General features: G+C 39.9%; 1 protein-coding gene across 2 annotated transcripts in view; it reads left to right on the forward strand.

Annotated features, from left to right (window-relative positions):
• The window catches only part of CA10 (carbonic anhydrase 10), a 485,859-nt gene that overhangs the window by 198,492 nt on the left and 263,665 nt on the right, over positions 1-23,702 (forward strand). For both annotated transcript variants that reach the window (XM_037809183.1, XM_037809184.1), the window contains exon 3: positions 6,582-6,724. In XM_037809183.1, coding sequence (XP_037665111.1) covers positions 6,582-6,724 — 143 coding nt within the window. The remainder of the gene's footprint in view (positions 1-6,581; positions 6,725-23,702) is intronic.

Consider the following 23,702-nt stretch of genomic DNA (forward strand, 5'->3'; position numbering starts at 1 on the left):
TAAATTCTCCCAGTATAATAAAAATTCAGTTCCAGTGATAATTCATCTCAACTGCAAGGGCTAGAATGTCTCGCTGCATGAGGAAAACTGCAATTTTTTAAATACTTACCAGGCTTGTGTCTTCAACCTCCTTTCATACGGAACTCAAATATCCCCTGTTCTAAGAAGGCCTACCCTAGCACTTGAGAAGAGGTCAGTTTGCTTCCCTCTCTGCATTTAAGCGTTAATGTGCACATCTCTTAATATACCACCTATCTTGTTTTGTTATAACTATTTACCAGCTTGCCTACCTTCGACCAAACTGGGTGTCCCTTAAGGTTGAGGACATTTGATTTATCTTTAAGAAGCTCCATTCATTTTTTAGATAAATGTACAAATTGGTGATTGAGAGTTAAATCTCCCTGTAGAGATCCCCAAGTGAGAAAATGGGAAGCACTAGTTAGAAGCCCTCCATGTAATATGAATCAGAGAGCCAGAAATGGAAGAATATTACAGCAACAAAGGAGTGAGTTCCAAGGCTAATTCACCCTATGAAATAAGTATGAAAACAGAAAGGGAGCAAAAACCTGTAGCAGTGGGTATTTTAAACATGTTCATTAATAATGGCTTAAAGTGGAGATTTATTACCATTGAGAACTAGAAGAAGAGACAGTAAATTGGCATTGGTGAGGGAAAGAGGAAGGGGAAGATATGAGTTCGTATTTAAAATGAATTTTTATGCTTTACAACCCCAAAGTAGAGATTGCTATACTGAATGGAAGGCTTTATTTGTAGGATTGAATTCATTGAAGATAGGTTTTATGCCAGTATTCATTTTCCCAACTTTTTTTTACTTTCCTTTGACCCAAAAGTTGGAAATTTAGTTTATTGCTTGAGAGAGAGAAAAGATTGCCTTAACAGTGTTTCTTCATGAAAATATTCCTTGTTCCAAATTATGACCAGTTGAATCCTAGGAAAATGTATTTTATTGGCACATATTGAAGAGAATAGTGTTTAAAATATTCAGTTGGTTCTTTCTTTGAGATAGAATCTTAAAACACACAAAGCAATAGTATGAAATTCATGTAAAACTCCACGTGTCCAACTGTTGCTTGGGAACCAATTCTTTTCCCCTTCAAATTATGCCAAGGGTAATCAAGCACATTCTTGGTTATATTCCAGCCAAGGCAGATGCATCCTTTTCATTCATAAATCAGACCATGCCCCTTGCCCCAAACCCTAAGTAGTGTGCTATTACACTTGGAGTAAAATGCAAACTCTTTCCATGGCCTGCAGATTCCTGAACCAACGGGCCCTGATCTATCTGACCAAACTCATCTCATCTCACTTTTTTCTTCACCTTATCCATCAAGCTTCAGTCACCTGGCTTCCTCCCAGTTCTTGACTCATCGAACTCCTCTGTCCTCAAGACCTGCTTTTCTCCTCTGCCTTGGACACCCTTTCCCCTGCCACTCTTCCGGAGTGACTCCTTCCAATTTTTCTAGGTTCTACTAGATGTCATTTTCTCCAAGAAAATGACTGTTGTATCTAGGTCACTGTCCCCAACCATGCCTTATCCTATAGCTCAGCATCATGCTTATCAAAAGTTGTCATTATGTAGATAATCATATATAAACTTACTTATCTCCCATGTTCCCAACTAGTTTGCAAAATCCATGAGAGCAGGAACCATGTCTATTTTAGTCATTACTGACTACCCAGAACTGATGACAGAGCCTGGCACATAGTAGGTCATCAGTAAATATTTGCCTCATGAATCCTCAGTGCCAAGCCTAATGCTTGGAACATTATAGCCTGTAAGTAAATGCTTTTGAGTTGTGTTTATCTCATTCCCATAGGATTTAGCAAATTCAAATAAGCTGTATGACTTCATTCCAAGTGCCCAGCTCCCACAGTAGCGTCGTCTCTACAGATTCTGCTGGCTCGGGACAAATGAATAAGGAGGATGCCTGAAAGCACAGCATGACTTTGGAACGTCTTCCCTAGCATAAAAATGTCATCAAGACAAATCTTAACTCTCCGTATCCCCCTTGATTCTTCTAGTTCTCTGCTTTCCTGACCATGTCTTACTTTGGTGAGAACTTTGTTTTTGACCACAGATTGCCAACATGTGTTAATGAACTCAACTTGAACTTGTTTGTTTCATTGTTTTGAACATGCAGCTGATAGGTTTTGCTTTGGGTTTGCCAAGGCTTACATTTTAAGCAGCTGGAATCACAGTCACTGAGCATCTTTCATAGCTTACTGGACCCAGAGCCAAGAGACTGTTTGGGATTTGTTTTTTATGGTAAGAATGGCAGTATTGCCATGGGGAAATGTTTTGGCAAGATAACACCTAGCTGTAACACATCAGTTAAATTCATTGTTTAGGTTCTGTGAAAATTAATTTGCAAAAATATTCAGATCTGTTGTATGTTCTAGTTTACATGTAAATTAGAAAATTGTTTGGAAAAGATGCCAGGGATGGTGGAATTCAAACATCTTCTGACCAATTGTGCATTAATTTGTTAGAGTGATTCTCACTGTTTTGCTTTACTACATTTACACTTTTTTTCTAAAGAATAAGTTCCATCAGTCAAGCTAAAAAATTATAGTAACTGACATTTTAAAATATGAATGTGAAAGTTTAAAAATCTGATTTATAAGCTGGGACAGCCATGGAAACTAAGAGAAAAAAGAATTCATCAATGAGACTCTAAATTTGGAAATAGAAGCACAGCATTCTGCAACCCCACCTGCCCTCCCAGGGTGACACAGAGCACCCATAAACTTGAAGGATCAACAATATGGCAGATCATTAAATATCAGAACCCTGGGGAGAACTGAGAGCACTGGGCAAACCCAGAAAGAGAGTTTCTTACTCAGTCTTGATGCTTTAGTTATTATGTCCAGCCCTGCTCTGCACATAAAGTCAGCCTGCTCACTCCCATGGCCCAGTCAGCATGCGGCACACTATGCCCTCCTGTTTTCACAGCCTGCATTCCAGGGATCCCAGATAACACTGCATTTGCAGACCTATTCCTGACCCATTTGGCACCCGGGGGTCCGGACTTGCTTCAGCACCTTAATTATTGCCCCAGCACTTGACACCAAGTTGCCAGGTCCAGCTATCCCTGGAGCAGCTCCTCAAGGACTGTCATTCCCACGAGGTCTCAGGACCCAGCGGATGGAACCCAAACACAGCTTTTCCAGCCTGAACTGAAGGCTTTTTGCTCCCAGACCATAGTGTCTACCTTACCCCATTGATGTATGGCTTTTATAGGATCTTAGCTTTATTTGAGAGAGTTGACTTTTGAAGTAGCTCGATTTGAACCTTTGCCCTGGAAATTTATTTTGACTGAAAAATACATGCTGATGTTGCTTCTGATATACCAAAATAGGAACAGGAGCAAAATTCTTACAGTGGCCATGGAAACAATTTACTCTGAAACTCCTTGGCTACAGTAATCTGTTCATGCATGGAGCCTGCTTGGGAGGAAAAGGTTTCAAGCACAGATGCCTATTAGGACTGCAAATCTGGAGACCTGGGTTCTGGTTCTTACCCTTCCTCTACCTGGCTGTGTGACCTTGGGCTGATGACTTTGTCTCTCTGGGTTTAAGCCTATTTCCATGTATGCATTTAGGTGGCCCCTACCTCTGAAAGTCTAAAAGTTTATGGCTGGTTTATAATCAGCAATCCAGTCATGAATAAACCTAGCTATCCCTTCAGGAATGGGACTAATGAAGAAAACAGCTGAGCAGGGGAGAGTGTTCCTGATTGTTCCTCAACTGACTGAGCAGGTTGTTAGAACCAGATACAGAGGCCTTGATAGTGAATGGGGAGATAAAACACCAAAACTGTTTGTCATAAAGAATCTCATGCCCAATAAAAGCAAAGGCAGATGTTCACATAAGGTTTTTTGCTGTTGAAGTTTTTGTGTGGGACTTTTTGGTGTGAAGTTTATTGGTGATGTGTAGCAGCAACTGCCTACCCATGTTGCCACATAATGGCAGCCTTGCAATCTATTTATGGGGTTGGAGTAATTTTTGTTAATGATTTTCATGGGAGTAAATGTGCACCAGCTGTGACTACATTTATCACACAGCTGCCATCCAGAGATGCCTCCCCCAGATATCATCAATGTTTTGATTGTCAAAGAGATTATTGACTCACAAAGTTTTAAAGATAATTAATTTCCTATTGCTGTTGTAAAAAATTATCACAAGCTTAGTGGCTTAAAACAACACAAATATATTATCGTACAGTTCTGGAAGTCAGAAGTCTGAAATGAGTCTTACAATACTAAAATCGAGGTGTCAGCAGGCCTGAATTCCTCCCAGAGACTCTAGAGTTGAGTCTGTTTCCTTGCCTTTTCCACCTTCTAGAGGTCCTTGGCTCATGTCCCCTTCCTCTGTCTTCAAAGTCGGCCTCTTAGCATCTTCTCTCCTCTCTGACCTCTGTTTCCATCCTGACATCCTTGCTCTGACTTTGACCCTCCTGTCTCCCTCTTATAAGGATCCACTGGGTTTACATGGATCACCCAGGATCATCTCCCCATCTCACGGTCCTTAATGTGATCACATCTGCAAAATCCCTTTCGCCATGTAAAGTAACATATCCAGAGGTCCCAGGATCAGTAAGTGGACTGGTCATTTTTCTTCCCACCACAGGAGACATAAGCCAACCAAGGCCCAAGGGATAAATGAGTTGTCTGAGGCCACAGAGCTGATCTATGGTGGTGCCGTGACTGTATCGCTGGCATCCCCACATTTACCACATTTATGTGCATCCCTGACAAAGAAGGATAGGAGCATGTCCTGAGAAAGGCTTTATTTTCATAATAAACTTGAAAGGATTGAGGAAGAAGTACAGAATTGTCAGTAATTGAAAAAAAAAGAGTAGTTTAGGGAAGGAAGAAGTTTCTGTTTTTTAAAGTACATTCTTAATGCTCAAACTTCCTTAAATATTATAGTTTTGCTAATACATGTTGGCTCCTAAAGGTGCTGAGGGACTTGCAGTGATAGCTTACCAGGAACAATGATGAGAGATGAGACAAACAAGGAATCACCATTTACATGTTCCTCCTAATACTCTACCTCTCACTTCTTCCCTTCTCTTTCTGCTTCTGTAATTGTCTGTCCATTGCAACCATTTTGAAAACCAAAATTATATAAGTAGAGCCCATTTAGACTCTTTAAACTGGAGGGAGTAGAGCCGTGAGAGGCTTATTGTCATGGGTTGAACCAAATCATGTCTTTGACATACTTCACAATGAGGCCCCATCTTCTTCTGGTGCTGAAGTATTCTGGGAATCCACTTCCACACAGCAATTCCTGTAACAAATAATAGGGTCATAGATTTTGGATTTAGATGTGGCTAAAGGTACCATCTAGCCCAATTCTTCTGAATTATGGACTTCTTATATAGTATCTCTGACAAGGCTTTCCCCATTCTTCTCTTGCCTAATCTTCTCCATGTGTAATAGGGGGAAAGGATAGCTGCCATAATTTGGAGTTGTGTTAAATTTACATGGAGTTCCCGAGAGGACAGGTGTATCAGGCAGTGTTGTGACTTATCTTCTCCAGGAGTCGTTCCCTGGCTCCCACTCCCACCACTGCAGCGCTGGGTGCCCCTCATCTATATCCCTTAACGCTCTTGACCTACCTTATTCCTAGTGCGGGGATTGTTCTTGTACTTATCTGTCCTCCTCGTTAAACATGTTACAGATGGATGAACAAACAGATATGTAATCTCGGATGTATAGAGGACACATGAATCTAGGACTTCGTGGAAATATACTGAAAGAGGAAGCATATCTTTACTGACATAAAATTAGTAGGTTGGCTCCACCCTACCCTGCTGACTTTATTAAATAGAAGAAAATAGGACTGGAAATTGATGTCAAAATTTATTTAAGTAGATGTTTTAATTTGATACTAAAAATGAGTAGCTGGTTTTCCTTTTAATATTTGCACTCAGCACTAAATTACACTCGTTCTGCCCATCAAATGAACATGTTCTTCAGCCACTGGTACATTAGGTTAATGTACAATGTTGACTTAAACAAGCACAAAGTCAAGTTGCCAAGTTCCTGTCTGGTATTAACTAGAGTTTGTAAAAATAATTCATTCCTGTAGTTTGGTCTTGATGACTCACAGACTAACATCTTGTATATGTTGAATGCTCCTTTCTTTGAAAAGCTTCAGATAATTTCTAGATAGAACAAGGTTGATTCTCACATCATTCCTACCATATGGGGAACCAGAGCGTCAACTCAGGAAATGCTGAATATTTGGTGTAGCTTAGACATTTTGCAAAGATCATGAAGCTGAACTGTGCTGTCTTCCCATTAAAACATTAATGCCAACCATTCTCATCAAAGAGGCCACAGAATGGATGGGTCTGGAACAAGAAAATTTGACCTTCAGAAATCATGACTATGGGACTTGGAGAAATTGACCAAGATACAGGCCATTAAAATGCCCCAGGACTCACTATGGGCAGAGACCTTGATTTTTACCATTTTTGTATCATGACTTTTCTTATATGGCTTCCCCAACCTTCACCCCAACTTAATTCTACAATTTCTTTTTGTTTCTAGTTCCTTCTTTCTGGGGATTGGTGAACTCAGCTTGGAATCTTTGCTCTGTGGGGAAACGGCAGTCACCAGTCAACATAGAGACCAGTCACATGATTTTCGACCCCTTTCTGACGCCTCTTCGCATCAACACTGGGGGCAGGAAGGTAAGCTGCCGCGTCGCGTCCACCATGAAGTTCAGGAAAGGGAGATGCTGAGTCTGAAAGCTACTCCTCCAGGAATTCTGCACACCTCAAGGTCTCCTGCCAACAAATACAATTATGTCTCAGTTGTGCTTTTCCTGCCTAGCTAGTAGGGCCCTCATGCTTCTAATTACTCTGCACCCCCTGGAGGCTGCCCGAGGCCCTATCCCTTGGTGCTCCATGAAAGTCAGAAAACAGAGTTGCCAGCCCTGCTTGTCATACCGGGAAAATTGCTGCTCTGGAAAATGTCTTTTCCTGGGTTTCTTTTAACCTCCGCACAATGAAAAATATTTTTAAACAAAAGCAAAATCAGGCGTTCATCATCCTGGGCAGAAAAACAAACAAACAAAAATCACCTTAGATGATTTATAAGAAAATCAATAATTAATCTTCCTAGGGGCGTCTTGCTGGCTAAAAATGCTAGCTCCTGCAAAGAAATGCTGAGCTGTGCTTTGTGATTGTCACCTCTGAAAACCTCTCCTCTCCCCCACCCCCCAAAATGAGCTCCTCCTTAATTTGCAGAAGGTCATGATGCCTGCAGTGTCTTCTCATTGCTGGAATCTAGCATTGCTGTTGGCTGGTTCACTTCTTTTTGGCTACCTTTTACTGTTAAATAGATTGTTGAAGGTGGAAAAAAACACAAGGGAAATTGTATCTGAAGGTGATGTAGCTATTGTGAACTCAAGAGGAATGGTAAATCATGTGTGTGCAAGAAATTGGGTTTAAAATTACAGACAAGTTTTGTTACTGCTGGTGACTGGGCTTTGGGTCCCTGCTCTCTCCTTCTCTTTTGTGGTCTATTTAGTATATTTCCCACTGAGTTTGTAAGTTATTTTTTCTCATTTTGATATATTGGAATTTTTTTCCTACTACATAACTGTCAAAAAAAAAAAAAAAAAAAAAACCTAAAAACCACAATGGCTCTTCAAAGAATTGTTGGTGACTTTTACTCAGGCAACAAGGCAGATTTTAAAAGATGTTGCGTGTGATTGCAACTATTTCATCACATCGTGTTTGTATGCTACTTTAGATAACACTTGGGAATCATTTTTATATAAAGGCCCTATGTCAGTCATTTCGTTTATTGCTCTGATTTCATAGGAAATCAGTCTACCCTAATGATTGCTTCATTTGCAGTTTTTTTTTTATAAACTCTAAATGGAACTTGAGATGGATTTTATATGCACATCACCCTAAAGAGGTGCGTCATTCAGTTAAAACGATGGGTATGAGTTCACTGGTCAGTACTTTGAAAGTTGCCATTTTGACTAAGTATTCCGTCATTCTTTCTTTCTGGGAGACGATGGTGGAGGGAATGATTGCATACTAGACAAAGGGAAAAGCAGTGCAAAAGCCCAAGGCAGAATGGCGTTTAGTACCCGAGTTCCAGAAATTACTCGAAATGTGGCCAGCAAGGCTGGAGCACAGAGAGCCAAAAAGAGGTGATGGGGAAATAAGCGTGGAGAGGAAGGCAGGGGCCAGCTCATGAGGCTGTGTTGAGGATCTGGAGCTTCTTCCTGAGAGTTTCAGCAAGCATTTGAAGGGTTTTAGGTAAAGGGGTATTGGAAGTGGGATGGGAAAGGTGACAAGCTAATCAAAGTAATGGATATATAATTTTCACTTCCTATAAGACCATCTTAGTTGGAAATGTTGATGTGAAAGAAAGGAAAGAAGACAAAATTCTAAGATAACTTCTTCTTAAAATGTATTGGGAAACAGTGGACAAGGAGATGGCTGATAATAAAAATCACTCATATGGTATGTGTTTTTTTCCCTGTGTTTGACAAGTGATTTTTTTTTTAATCTTTGCAGTTCAGTAAAGTGTACCTGATCCAAATCAATTTTCAAATGCACTGGAGTTTGGAATGTTGGAAACATTTACTTTTGATGATATAAATATTTATATCTGGAACGGTTTGTGTTGTCAGCTGTTTGAAGAGCTGAGAACTGTCTGATGGTTCCCTTTGCATTCGTGAAAAGTGTAAAATAACATATAGATGGTAGATGGTATTTAAACTAACTGGTAATGGATTGCTGAAACTTGATGGACAATAGCTAAATCATGTTTGCAAACTTCTAAAAGGTGATGTTTAATGAGTTGGAGGCTTTTTTAGGATGTGAGGATTTGAATAACTGTTCTGAATTTAGCTTTGCCTAAAACAAATGTGTGTCCAGTTCCAAAGGTATAAAAACCACCCTGCAAGACTGGAAAGTTTTGTTGAATTTGGGAAAGGTACCATATTTTTAAGTCTGAGATCAGCTGGGTGCCAACATGTTAAATGCATCCAGTTACTATGTGTTTTATGATGCATTTTTACACATGAGAATTATTTCTGCTGGCATTTAAATGTACCTTCTGCACAAACCTACGAAGCAGCTCTGCTGCAGATCCTGACTTGGGTTATAGCTTTGGATTAAGGGCTGTTTCTTAGCATGGGTTAGGGCTGAAATTAAACCTGAATACAAGAATAACAAAGAATAATCATAAATAGATGATATGCAAGACATGCCATATCTTAGAAATAATAGAGAATATTCTTTTTTACTTGGATAAGATTTCTTTCACCTGTTAAATTACTTATTTTCAATGATGGGTTTTAGGCAATTTTTTTTTAAGGGTGGGGAGATTTAAGCCCAGCCCTCCATGTATGGGACTCTTATGGCACATGGGACTCTTTTGGACAAAATGCATAATAATTCTATGCTTTTAGATGGCACTCTTTGTGATGTAGATGCATGTAAGGACCCTAGCTTGGAACCAATCTCCTGTCCTTGACCGCCCCCTCCCCCACCCCTGGCATTATACTTAACCAACAATCTGCTAAATGGTTTTTCTTTGCCTTGTGGAAGTTGGAACAGAAAAGAACTAATTAATACATTCTCGATAAAGCTACTAAGTTAACTGAGAAATTAAAAAAAGAGGTGAGCAGGATTGTTTCTTCCTTCATAGTCTTGGATCAATTAAAGTCTCTCTATATAGGAAGCTGGGTTATAATGTAAATGGTGTTTTACACCCAGGTCAAGCCTCACTGACTTTTAAAAATTTGAGACTCTTGGCAGCCATTGAACGTGTGCAAATTCATGCTGACGTTGACCTTCCTTGTCTTTTTGCTCAGGCCAAAGTGGGTGTATGTAGAATGTTTGTGTATTGATTTTAATGTGCTAATCACATAGTGAGCTTCTTGGTAATTTGAAAATGAAAATAAAATGTGAGAAGGTTACCCCAGCATGTGAGAGAAGTATAACCTCCCTTGGTCCTCTTGGGTTACAGTGTTTACCTGCAACATTCTCTGATACAGGTGGGTGCAGGCGGGTGGTGTATTAAGAGGTGAGTTTTGCTTTCATGGAAAAAGATGTGGTAAATAGATAGTCTCTCTGCTGGTCTAAAATAAATATACAGAAGAAGAAAAAATACATTGAAATCAAGTCTAAACCCAGTTACTAATTCTTCCATTTTAACCAAAAACTAGTTCTGGCATCTTTCCTCATCTTTTTTTTTTCCCCCCCAGTAAAATGGACACCTCAGTAGTTAATGACAATGGGAATTGCTCATGGTATGTTAAGTCTAAAATAGTCATTTAATTTTCTCAATTTTGTTTAAAAAGGGCTCATTATATACATAGAAAAGAGACTTGGATTAAAGGTAAAATTGTTTTCTTTCTACTTTTCTGTATCAAGACTGCATTAATTTAATAATCTGAAAATGCCTATTATTTTTTAATCTACCTCTCCACTTTGCGTAGAAACATACTTGGAGATGGAAGATGTGTAAGAGAGAATAATGCCTTCCCAAAATTGGCCACATCCTAATCCCTGGAACCTATGAATATGTTAACCTTGCATAGCCAAAGGGACTTTGCAGATGTGATTAATGTGAGGCTCTTAAAATGGGGAGATTAGGCTGGATTATCCTGAATGTGTAATCACAGGGTTCCTAAGGGAAAAAGGGAGGCAGCAAGTCAAAGCCGATGTGAAGATGAAAGCAGAGGTTGGAGTGTTAAAAGGCCATGAGCCAATTCATCTGGGCAGCCTCTAGAAGTTGGAAAAGGCAAAGAAACTGATTCTTCCCTAGAGCCTCTAGAAGAAACACAGTGCAGCTATACACCTTGATTTTAGTCCAGCGAAACTGATTTCAGACTTAGAAAATTGTAAGCGAATAGATTTGTGTTGTTTTATGCCACTATTTGGGTGGGAATTTCTTACAGCAGTAATAGAAAACTATACAGTAGATGTTATTAGCCACCACAAATCAACGGACACTATTAAAACTCTTTGGAGCTTTCATAAAATTACAGCTTTAAATATCCTTTTCCTTTACTATGAGAAAAAAATCAAAATAAACTTATTTACAGATTAATAGCATCTTAGATTTGTGAAGTCAATTGTTGCCTCTTCCCATCGAGTGTTTCAGTCTGTGTCAAGTTTTCCCTCTGGTATTGTCACACTGCGAATTCTAACCTCCTTACGTTTCTTCACGTGGGTCCTGTATTTGGTCTCTGCTGCAGGATATTTGACAAGATTTTAAGGGCATCCAGTATGAATCTTTGATATGCAATGGATCTCTGATAGAGGGCAAAAGCGTTAGGACCTGGAAACTCTGAAGGGAAATAATTGGGAAATATAAGTAACAAAAAAGAGGGGAAAGTCGTCTCAAATTTTTATCTCAAAGAAGCAGCCTTTCCAATCTTTATGCAATTTTATTTTTTTTAAGTTTGCTCAGTCGATGCCTGAAATTCTCAGGGGAAGACCCTGGTATCCCTACCTAGTACAGAGGGTCTCAGCAGGGGACAGATGGAACGCTTAAACTGGGTGAGTTTCAGAGATGTTAATAAGAGGATCACTTATAACTACCCCTGGGCTTGAAGGGGCAAGGATAGGAGTAGCTACCAGAACCTGGAGACAGGCAAAGCTGTGGAGAGGAATTCCTGACCTTCAGTGAGGGAACCGTCAGAGATGGAGCAGGAGAATAAAGACCCCAGCCTCACTCCCTTACCCCCATCTTCTGCAAGGTTTCCCTTGGAGAGAAGCCAAAGCCCAAGGAAGCCTATGGATTCAGTCCACAAAAGCCAACCTCCAGGCCACAGAGCAGCATGAAGATGGATCAGAAAAGGGTAAATGGAAAACATCCAATACAAGTTTATCTACACAATTATGTCCATATTTCCCATGAAATTAATATGAGCTAATAAAACTCATCATTACGTACAAAATTAGCTTAGCCTGGCATTCAAGACACCCCTGTAATTTAACCCCAAATCTCCTTTCTAGAGCCATATCTCTCTTACATTCTGTCGACTCATGCTCCCAGGGAGATTGTAATCCTTCTTTTTGTTTGTTTTGAATGTATCTCACCCTTCCTGTGATCTGTGCTTGATCACAGCAAACCCTTCCCCTAACATGCCTCAGCATCCCTAGTCCCCCCCTTTGAATATTCAGCCTCTGTGGTTCCAGTGCTATCTCCTCCTTGCAACTCCTGTCAGTCTCCCTAGCTGGCCGTGACATCTCCCTTCATTCAACTTCTTAAGTACCTTATATATATTTCTTTGGGGACCTGTATCTTGCTCTATAGTGTATTAGTTTTACTTGCCTTGTGTCCATTAGTGGATCAAGAGTTCCTCAAGATGAGTACACTTTCCTATTTTCAGTTTTACATCCCTGGGATCATCTGTGATGGCACTGGTTGATTTGACTTGAACCAAGATTTTTCTTGATTACCAAAGAAAAGTTTTAAGTAAAGTTAGTCAAAAGTCATGCAAGTCCAATGAGGAAAAAGTAAATTTGCTGTCAGTAGGGTCTGTCGCTAGAGCTAATCATTAGGTATTGCACATTTCCTGAGGTACGGTTGAAATTACTTGGAAAAAATAAGGAATATGAATTGGTTTAGTGCTTAAAATCTTATCACCTCCCTGCTTTTAGATTTCCCCGTGAACCTGAGAGCAAAATTTAATTGACAGCAATCAATCATTGCCATTCATATAATGTCTACTTATCTATGTCTTCAAACCTTTTATATGTGAAGAGCTTATGTTCTTTCATGGAGCTTATGACATATTTGGAGAGAATATATAGAAACACAGAAGTTAAATGGCAGTAACTGATTAAATAACTATTTGTGATAAGAGTGGAATAGATATTAAGCAGTGAAATGATTAATTAGCACCTCAGTCATTTTGGCATTCATTTTTAATAGAGGTTTAAGGTTGGGTTGGTCAAACTAAGATTTATTGAACTGATAGGATATGAGCTAATATGGAAAGATAGAATGAAATACTATTTGCAGGTGGTTCTCTAAAAGTCAGATGTTCTGGCTACACATGTGGAAGATTGAAAGAAAAGTTAAAGGTAGATACATTTTGTCATCTAAATATGTTTCTGTGGGCCTGATTTTTATTAGGCAACTGAGAGTAAACGTTCATAGGTAAATATTCTTACCCATTTGAAAACATTAGGTGTCTTTAAGCACTGTGGGTCTTTTTATGCTGAAGTTCTGGTATGAAAATGTTATGTGTAATTTTACATGTGTTTATGGAGTAGACTAGATCTTTAAGAACTGTTGAAGAAGTAAATGCAGTTCTTACTCATTTGTATGTTATGATATGATAAATTTCTTGACCTGTCAAATTAAAAAAATATCATTTATCAGCAGAAAGAAATTAGGGGTCTGTTTACTTGTATCCAGTTCTAACCAAGTGTTGTAGAATGGACATTAACTCTGGGAGAATTTCAACATGTTATCTTAGAAATTATGTTAGTCAAGGTTAAAAAAATCTAAGTATTATGAAACATGAATACTTAAGCCTTCAAAAGGTAGATTTTTGAATTTCATTGTTAAAATAGCTGTGCTGTTAATGCCTCATGGAAGATGACTCAAGCGGGTTGGAAAGCTCTTAAAAATGAAATTACGTTAATACAATTACAAATGATGATATCAGAAAGGAACTGGTCATAGTTAAAGATACTGACATGGCTGCACAGGGAGTTCAGCCAAGTCGTGTTTTTAAATGGCATGTAAGAGATGTGGGGAGAGACGGAGTATAGCCAGGAAGGAGGACAAAAGGGGAAATGACTTGTAAAATTGGTTTCAGAGAGAATAAAGACCACAGTGAACTGAGGCTTCCAGAAAATGAGATGGTCCTTTAAAAGTTAAGGTTAGAGGAAGTAGGAGTACTAGGGCAATGTAAATCTACATTTTGGAGAAGAGAGATGTCCACAGATGATCTGACATGAGTCCTGGGTTTGAATTCTAGTTGTGCCACTTACCAGCCTGTGCAAGAGGTTTAACCTCTCTCTAAGCTTCAGTTTTCTTCACATTTAAAAGATCATGAAAGCACCCACCTCAAAGGGTCATGGTGGAAGGAATTATGTGAACTAGCTCATGTATTAGGCTGGCTATAATGCAAGTTATTAGCCAAATGACTGGCAGAGAAGAGCATGCTCGTCAATTGTTAGCTACCTTCAGAGGTGGTGTTCTGCTTTTAGTGGGAAAACACAACTTAATTCCTAATGTAGTTTTCTCTAAGAGATTAATGTTCAAATTAGTATCAGGAACATATATTCTGAGGTGAAGTGATTGTTTGAGATTACCTAGCTGCTAAGAAATCATCCAGAACCTGCTAGTAAAGGAAGCAACACCCATAGGCCCCACCAGAGATTGCTAAGGACAGGGTTGACAAAATCTTCCACTTGGTTTTGTGATAGCTGCTCATGACTGGTGTGTCATGGGAAGGGTAACCAGCACTTCCCAGACTGCAGGCTAAGGAACACTTACTCAAGGATGCTGCACTGAGGGCTATTATTTAAAAAGGGAAACATTTTGCATCCTATGCCTCCCTTCTTGAAGTGTCTCAGAGCGCATCACCATATTAAAGGAAATGAAATGTTTTCCAGCAGGAGAACCTGCTTACCCAGCATTTCCCAGACTTACTTGAGCTTTGATTTGTTTCTTTGTTTGCTTGTTTGTTTTGCCACAAATACCCACCTACATCCCTTGGAACAGAGTTCTGTGAAAAAAAATAGTTGGGAAATTCATAGCATATGTAAATTTCAATCAAATATTTGATAAAATTTCAAACGGAATGAAGACAGAACAGTTAGGTGGGTATAATGAATAGTAATTGACCAGGGCATAGCTTTGTCTGAAGCTCTTTCCAATTCAATATTTTGATTGGAGGCTTGACTAGGAACATAACGTAAAGACAGAACAGAAAGCATTGCAAATTTTTGAATGACAGGATAAGAATTTAGAATGATCTGGTGAGTACCTTCAATCCAAAAATTTGAAATTCAGTATGGAGAAAGATAATACTTTCTTCTTAACTGTATGTATTTTAAAAGCTACACAGATTCAGGCTGAACAAGATATGCTATAAGAACACTACATGGGATAAAGTAGAGGAAGTCAGTGGGTGATAAGCTCAGTGTTAGTAAATACCATGGGGAAGATGCCAAGCAATGAATTCAGTCTAGTTATATAATACATAAGGTGCTACTTCCACGATAAGTGAGATCCTAGTCCTGCAATATGCTTCACTGAGAAGATGGTATCTGGGATGTTACAGACATAGCAGTTCCCCTAGTGCTAATGGTAAGATTAATGGAAAGGACACTAACAAAGTACAGTACAGGAGAAGAGGAACAAAGTGGTGATGAGAAGAATCAATGTTCTATATTCGATTTTATCTATTTGTCATTGTCTATCTGTTTATCTATTTATCTGAAAGGAAAATATTTTAGGGAGGTATTACAGCCACCTTCTACCTGTCATATGCAGCCTCAGACACCAGAGAACGAGCCCTGGTTTTTGGAAGTCGCTTGGACTTGACTTCAATTCCAAATAATAATTCAAGCTGTGTGAAAATTGAATGACCTCCTGTGTTTCACTGAGATGCCTTCAGAAAAAGAGGTCTGGCAGGCACTGACAGACACTTGAGACTGCAGAAAGCACTCAAGCATCTGATGAGAGACTTGACTTGACCTGGAAACTCCCTTCAACCTGGAAACCCTTTGATTCTATATAAACAGCAGTTAGAAAGACCCAGGGAATGTATTTCCTGAGGCTGACTCTAGAATGAGATTTAACTACAAAGTAAACCCTCCTGAAGGAAAACTCCTTTTAAAGCCCTGGCATTGGTTTGGGAGAAACTTTCAGTCTCTTCTTCTCAACCCCTATCAAAACTGTTTCTCAAAGTTTGGGATATAGGAGTCTTTCTCCTTTAGGATATTTTTCTCTGAAGAGCTAGAAAGGAGGATTCAGGGCAAAATGAATATTACAAGAAAGGACTTTGATTAAAGATAAAGGAATGAGGCCAACGTAATTGTGTTTATGCTCAGAACAGCTTTTCTGCAGGGAACAGAAGGTTTCAATGCATAGCGTTGAAAAGTGATGAAAGATAAGCAAAATGCAAAAGACCAAGATGCTGTATCCTAAATCCTAAATTGGGAAATAGATTCAGAGCAAAGGCATTCTGTTATGGGTATGAGGTTCCCATGCATGATTACTGAGCTTGCATCTGGGCTGAAGATTACTTCACAGGGTCTTTCCAGTTCCTCTGTAACACTGGCGTCTTTACATTGCCTGGCAAGTCAACTCAGCATTAGGTGGGTCTCCCAAGGAAACCCCTGGATGTCGGACTTAGTATTTTGTAAATGTATCCAGTTATCTTTCATTCATCACTCCTCTGGTGTGTATTGGAAATGATGTTGCTTCATTTCCTGCTTCTTACTCCTTTCTTCTCTCTGCCCATCTCCTTTTCTTTCTTCCTTGTGTCCACTTCTCTTACTCTCCTCTCATTCCCTCACCTCTTCAGTCCTCCTCTCCAATTTCCTCTCTCCCTTGTCCTTTTCCCAGTACCTCTTCTCATCCTTTCCTTTACTCCCCACCTCCCTTCCTTCCTCCTTCCCACTGGTTCCGACTGCATTTGACTGAAGAACTTCTTCTCTCTTCTGTATCAAAGTAGAGTAGGTTCTCCCCTTTCACAGAACATTATAACTAAACATAGAAAGGTTGACAGTTTAATGATTCTGGTGACAATACTTGAATGAGAGAAAAACAGGCTAGCCTTTCATAGCTGTAATAGTGGTGCTACATCACAGTAAATTCATAAGGTTGACAGAATTTAGAACCACATGGGGAATCCTGATTGCCATAGCTTTTTCTTGAGCTCCCTCCCTTTCAGTATTTTATTGGAGGGTTGGGTAGTGTTGGGGATTGAATCATGTCCCCTCAAAGGCATGTTCAGGTCCCAACCCTCGCCTTGTAAATAGGATCTCTTGAAGCTATTACTTCTGTTAAAGTGTGGCCTAACTGAATCCTGTTGGGCTTTAATCTGGATTATTGGAGTCCTTTATAAGCAGAATGAAGAGAGAGAGAGATGCCACATGGAGCAGCCAGAATACTGAAGTCAATGGACAAGGAAGAGAAAGGAGAAGATTCTGCCATGTGTTTTGCTGTGTGGTGGAAAAACTAAGCAACCCAGAGACTGACATCAGCCAGAAGATACTGACCCCAGCAGGAAGCCAGCCTTCTTGCCACCTGAGACCATGAGTCAGAAAATTCCATTGTTTGAGCCAACCCATTATGTGGTATTTGTTTTAGCAGCCAGGAAACTAAAACAGATAGGGACATAACATGGAGATGGAATGGCAAGTTGGGAACTTAACACAGTTTTTATAGGAGAATATGGGGAGAATTAATTTAAGATACTTAATGAATTTATAGACAGATTAATTCATAGAAGGAAGAATGTTCTCCAGGGACCCATGAGTTACATATCTGTCATACCTTTGTTTCCTGGCTACATGATCCTGCAGATGTAACTAACAAGCATTTTGCAAATTATTCTTTTAAAAATAGACAAAAAAATGTCTTATTTACATACTCTGCTTGCAGCTCAGGTCTCTTGCTAGCCATCTAATTATGGGGGAGAAGAGGAGAATAAGGAGAGGAAAGCAGAACCTAATTTTCACACACTTCCTTCGAGGTAGCTTCATCTCTCAAGAAGCCCAGAACAAGTAGCTCCTTTACAATCGAGAAGATAGAACTGGCAGAACAAAAATAGTCACATGCCCAAGAGAGGTTTTTAATTTTGATATTATAGCAGGCATCAGTTGTGCATTCTCTCCAAGCAACCTCTGAAGCTGGCCTACTCCTTGTAAGCCTGATCATTTGGTTGGATAGACCAGTGAAGCATTCCTAAATGAACTTTGGAGGCTTTGAGAGTCCCGGTAAAGTTAAATATTGAGTTGTGTTAAAATGCTGTCATTGCCTAATGGGATACTTTTGGTCTGAAAATTAAAATATAAATACATAATTTCCTCACTGCCTAGATTGAAACAAAAAGCTGGAATCAAAACTCCAATTTTGGGGGTCTATGCATTATGAACAATTGAACATCTAAGTGATTGTTGAGCTTTTAATTTTTCTTGTGTAAATTTGTTGTTATATAGTAGAACTTATTAACTCTGCACGAAGGATTCAGAATAACTAAGGTAATCAATCCAGTCTCTCCAATATCTCATATATTTTTAAAAGTTTAGAATTTAAGTGTTCTAATCTCTTGTTCGGTATATTCTGGGGCCAGGATCGAAACTATAAGCAAAGTTAGGATCAATCAATTCAGCTTAACATCTCTTTCTCTGATGTAGTAAACCTAGTGTCTATTCAGTAAGGCAGCAGTTAGCAGTAATTACCCACCTAATGTTCAAAACAGATTCTTTTCCATTTTCATTCAAATCTTCATCAGATGGGATACCTAAAATGCTGTAAGTCAGTTATGGCCTTAGCTCCGAAATGTACGTGCTCTGACTCCAACACAGAGCACAGGTACTTATGATGTGATATGATGAAGGTGCATGGCCACATTTCTACCCCCATAGATGAAAACATACACACCCACACAGTTTCATGTGTCATATCCAACAGACGTTTATAGGAACTGTCAAACTAGCAGCATTCCCCTCCTGAAAACGTCTTCATTTCCCACCTTTATTTCACAAATATTCTCCATATCACATCTCAGGAGCAGAGATTTTTTTTCTAATTTGCATTTTCCTCTCAAATATTCAGAAAATATTTCTTTTTTAATTGAAAGGCACTCATCCTTTATCTTTTTAGCCAAGTAGCTATTTTTGCTAATTTCTCAATATGAGCAAAATATATTATTTGTGCTGTGGTGAAGAAATTGAATACACATTACTTATAGCATGTTGCCATTCAATGCGTTTGTTAGGTAGGCTTAAATATAGAAATTAACTCAGTGTTTGTTGACTCTCAAATTATTTATTCTGTGCTTGTGAAAGCATTCACGACCACAGAATAAATAGACTAAGCTTTTGGCAAAATCATCAGTTCAGAATAAATGTATAAATCCTTCAGAGTCTGATACTCTCTAAGACTGGGTTTAGAGCCTGAGATGGGTATTCGTGTGCAAGTGAGTTGCTGCAGGAGCATCCTCAGGTGAAAGCCATAAGGGAATGGAGGATGTAGGGTAGGACTGGGGGAGCAGCTAGGCAAAAACATGTTCAACTGGAGTCCAACCTCAGCCTAATCCCATAGGGAATTCTGGCATGAGCAGCGACCCAGTGCTATTCCCACCCACTACCTCAGAGGTTAGGGAGCCAGCAGTCAGTACCCCAACTATCAGAGGTATAATCTCCCTGGCATTCCCAAGCAATGTAGCTTTTGTACTGTGGTGTGCTGGAGGCACTAGCTCGCCCCAGCTTTCAAGAACCCATCGTGCAAATCTCTTCCCAATTCCATGTTCATTGATGTCAAGCTGGTAGCCTGAAATCAACCATTGGAGTTAGAGTATTTAAACTTTGGAAATCTACAAGTGCTCCAAATCAAGGCTGCCTCCCCCACTGCATCCCCAACCCCACCTGCCCTGGAGAGCTGGTGTTAAACATTCATCAGCACAGTCACTACTCTTGGGGGCCAAGAATGATTCCCAGGAGAAAGGTGGGCTGAGAGCAGCAGCTGGGGAACCTGTCCACTAGCCCAGAAAATGGGATTCAGGTGGATCACTAACAATATCTAGCATAGATATTACCACAAAGAAAGTTCTAGCTTTGTTACAAGTATTCTTATTGGCAGTGACACCAGTGGCCATGGTTTGGACACCTGAAGCAAATCTAACTGAGCTGTCTGAGCTGTCTGTTCTGCATTCTACCCTCACCAAGCTGAAGACAAAAAAGCACAGAAGTAATTATACAGAACACTGACTTTTCTTACTTTTATCCTAAACCCTGTGTTATCCTGAACCCATGTGATTTACTTGCTTTCCTCTTCAAACCCATCTTCGTCCTAATCACAGCTTTGCTACTTAAGTAAGGGTAGCATATGGGTACCCGTCCACTGGCAGGAGAAAGCAATGTCCTCAACATCTTGACCAATTCAAGCCTCTATCAATCCAGAACCAAGTCTGTCCTGGGCTATCTCACACCCCAGGCCCCACAGCCAGCTTCTTGTCAATGATACATGCAGGAAACATGTTTGAAAATCCAAAATAAGGAAATAGGGAGGCTCTTAGAGACTTCTTCAAGTAACTGGTCCTTATTCTACACATTGCCTTTCAATGATTCTGAATCCAAAATGTAAGGTTAAAAAAAAAATCTAAATAGGAATGAAGAAGTAGCCCTGTGCCAGGCAGTTTTGAGTCCATGCTGTTCAATCAGTTCAAAGTATTACTAGCATTTTTCTCAAGAGTGTAATATATGGCAACTGCCAAGTTTTCCTTTTGCGATTACAAAGAGGACAGATACTGGAGTGAGCCATATTTCAGCACTGCAGGGATATAAAAAATGAACTGCTAAAAACGGCCCAGGAGAAATGAATAGCAATAAGACATCAGTGTCATCTGTATACTGATTTGTGATGAATTTCCAAAAGGCTTAATGGCATGATGCTATGATATATAGGGGCTTCCTGAAAGTTAATAACTGTAAGTTACCCGCTTGGAAATGGGGAAGGGTAAGTGATCACAGTATATAAATAAGTGACTTTACTAATATAGTCAAATGGTTCTATGTGTTCCATGTTGCTCCCCTCTGTGATGTGAAATATGAAATTTAAAAGATTGTGAAGATACGAGAAAGCCAAGTGTAACACAACACACACTAATAGTTACACATTTGATAAGGCCTTTAATTTGCCTTTTACTAGACTGGGATGGATGTAACTGAAGGGAAGACTGACTGCATACTCCAATTGGCTTTCAGGGGTGACTCAATAACAGGTAGAGGAGTCCTCAGATTCAGGTGTCCAGCTGGGAGCACCAAAATCTGTTTGGTCAAAGAAATGGTCCTTGCCAATTACCATGTGGTCTGGCCCTTCCCACATGGATTGTGTGCTTAAAGTATCAACACATACAAGGCATAGGCTCTTGAGTAACCTTGTGGTCTGAGTTACTTTTGACTCACTAATCTTTTACTGCTGTGGCAGACAGCTACTGGTGCCCTTATAGAGGTCACTCAGTGTTTACTGGATGAAATAGTAAATAGATGAGTGAAGATATGCCCCAGTTTCTGGAACTAAAAATAGATGAGAAAAGGGAAAGGAACTAAATATATTGAGAACCTACCTCATCCATTTACACATACATATTTGATCTCATGTAATTCTCCCATCAACCTGAGATGGTCAGTTGTTAAATAATTTACCTCGAGTTACAGAGATGACAAGGAACAGAACTGAGTTTCATACCCAGGTTGTCTGACTCCAGGTCAGTGTCTCTTTCCAGAATGTTGCATTAAAGTTGAAGACAGGCGAGAAATATTGTTCATCTATATCAAGGTTTTAGAAAGAAGACTTAGGTTCAGAAGAGCTCTGAGCTTCAGCCTTTCTTTCTTCGTCCCTTCTCTTTGTCATATTTTGAGAGTGAGGGCAGGTGGGTACCCTATTCCCCAGTTCTCTCCATGTTTCAGTCTCTTAATTGCATCTCAGCAGCCTGTTTGTTTTGGCTCTAGCAACATGCATATTTTTCTTGGAGGTGGTACTATAGGTCTGCTTTATTATCAGCCTCCCATTCTCTTCACTGGCAACATGGCAAAGCACGAACTGAATGTCATTTCTGAATGGGTAATTTCCATACATCCTTCAAAAAAGTGCCATATAAAATGCCCAAGCTAGTTATTGTTATCACTGCACCACTTCTGGCAGATGTGCAGTCAGGGAAAAGACACACAGTTTTAGTTTCTGGGACACAAATATGTGTGCTTTCTCTCTGTGTCATGAGTGGTGTTGCTTTCTCTGTTTCCTCTACTTTCTCTTTCTTCTGCTCTGTCGCCTTTACTTCATGATGAGGGCACACCTTGGTGCTTTTCCACCTGGGATATTTCCCCCAAAGAACATGATTACACTTTGGAGACCCTGAGGGTCATATGTCCAAGTTCCGCAGGACTCAGAATGGATCAGGAATAACTTTTAAAGTCCTGAGCCTCAGAGGACTGGTCAGTGTAAATGGCTTGTCCCTGTTTCTCCAAGGCAGTGATCCTTTAAGTCATTTCATAGGATGTGCATAATTTAACAGGGGAGAAGCAGACACGTCCCTGCCATTCATTTCTCAGTCTGCACTCAGTTCTCTGTGGATAATAAGGATGATAATGGATAGAAATTTTGGGGTTTTTTCTTCTCCATATCCAGGTTAAGACTGAAAAGAGTTCAAGGATGACCCTTACTTCATAACAAGAATTGGATGATCAAATCAAAGGCTTACATCTGCAGTGGTATTTGGCTCAGTGTCCCCACCCAAGACCACTGCTGTGAGCTTACCCCAGACTTCCAGTCCTCCCCCTTCTCCGTGGTCTCAGGTGACACATGCGTCTTTGGAGGCAGGTGCATGTGGAGGTGGAGTCACTCCTGCTTCTTCCACCAACTAAAACCTTAAACTGTGAGCACTGTTGAAATATGACCTTATTGCTCCCCATTCTGCCAGTGGTATTTCTCCGAAGCAAGTAAAGACCTTTTTTACAAGCCTGAATGGCCTGACCTTGAAAGGACTTTTGTCTTCTTTTGAATTCCCAGAAGATAACCTGGCTTTTCCAATTTCACTGGAGCCTCTGACATAAAAATTCAAAACAAGATCCCTAGGGATTCACCTGGAAGTCACCTGAGTGACCAAACCAGGTGGGACTTGGGAGCAATCCTCGCAGCCACCAGCAAAAACGCCTCACTTGAAGGCATCTGTCTTGGGGCTCTCCTACCTCAGAGGAATTTGCCTCTAATCCCTCAGTGACCAAATATTGTGTTTCCTCTCCCTATTTTTCTTGAGAATCTGAGAGTGCCCCGAAGCCTTTATGTAAATTGGCCCTTCTTAGTGGCTGGAATCAGTATCCTTGTGAATCTAGGGAAATATGCAAATTAAGCCTGTGCTTCTGGGCACAGGAATGAAATACCCAACCCACCAACTGGGAGAGGGTTCTGTAAATGGACGCCCTGCACCCTGCCCCTGCACTTCCACCCCTCCCTTCTCATAAAGATGGGAAAGTCACAGGACTGAGCTTCTCCCCCTCCCCGTCACTGAGGGATAGTCATTCCTAGCGCACAGGTGAGCTAACTAGGTCTGGGAATTTTCTAATACCATTAACGTGAATACAGCATTTTTACAATGTACTAAGTTTTAGATGGGTGTTTCATCCTTTTGTTACTGAGGCTTTTCAAAAGATAAAATATACATTATACTGTATGGAGTATATGAAAGTTCAGTAAAATATGATAATGTTGCTTCACACACTATTCTCCCAGGTATGATATCAGGAAAATGTTTTTCTCTGACAGTCTCTTGTAATGGATGAAAATATTCCTTCTCCACATACAGTGCAAAGTTTGAGGCATATTATAAGAGTCAGGTAATCTGCCTCTCAAATGCTGGTATTTGAAAAGCCAATTTAAGGCTTAGGACATTTTTGCTTTACGATCATTGACACTGATGTTAATAAACTGTTTCTC

This window comes from Choloepus didactylus, chromosome 18 (genome assembly GCF_015220235.1).
Source record: "Choloepus didactylus isolate mChoDid1 chromosome 18, mChoDid1.pri, whole genome shotgun sequence".
Classification (NCBI taxonomy): Eukaryota; Metazoa; Chordata; class Mammalia; order Pilosa; family Megalonychidae; genus Choloepus; species Choloepus didactylus.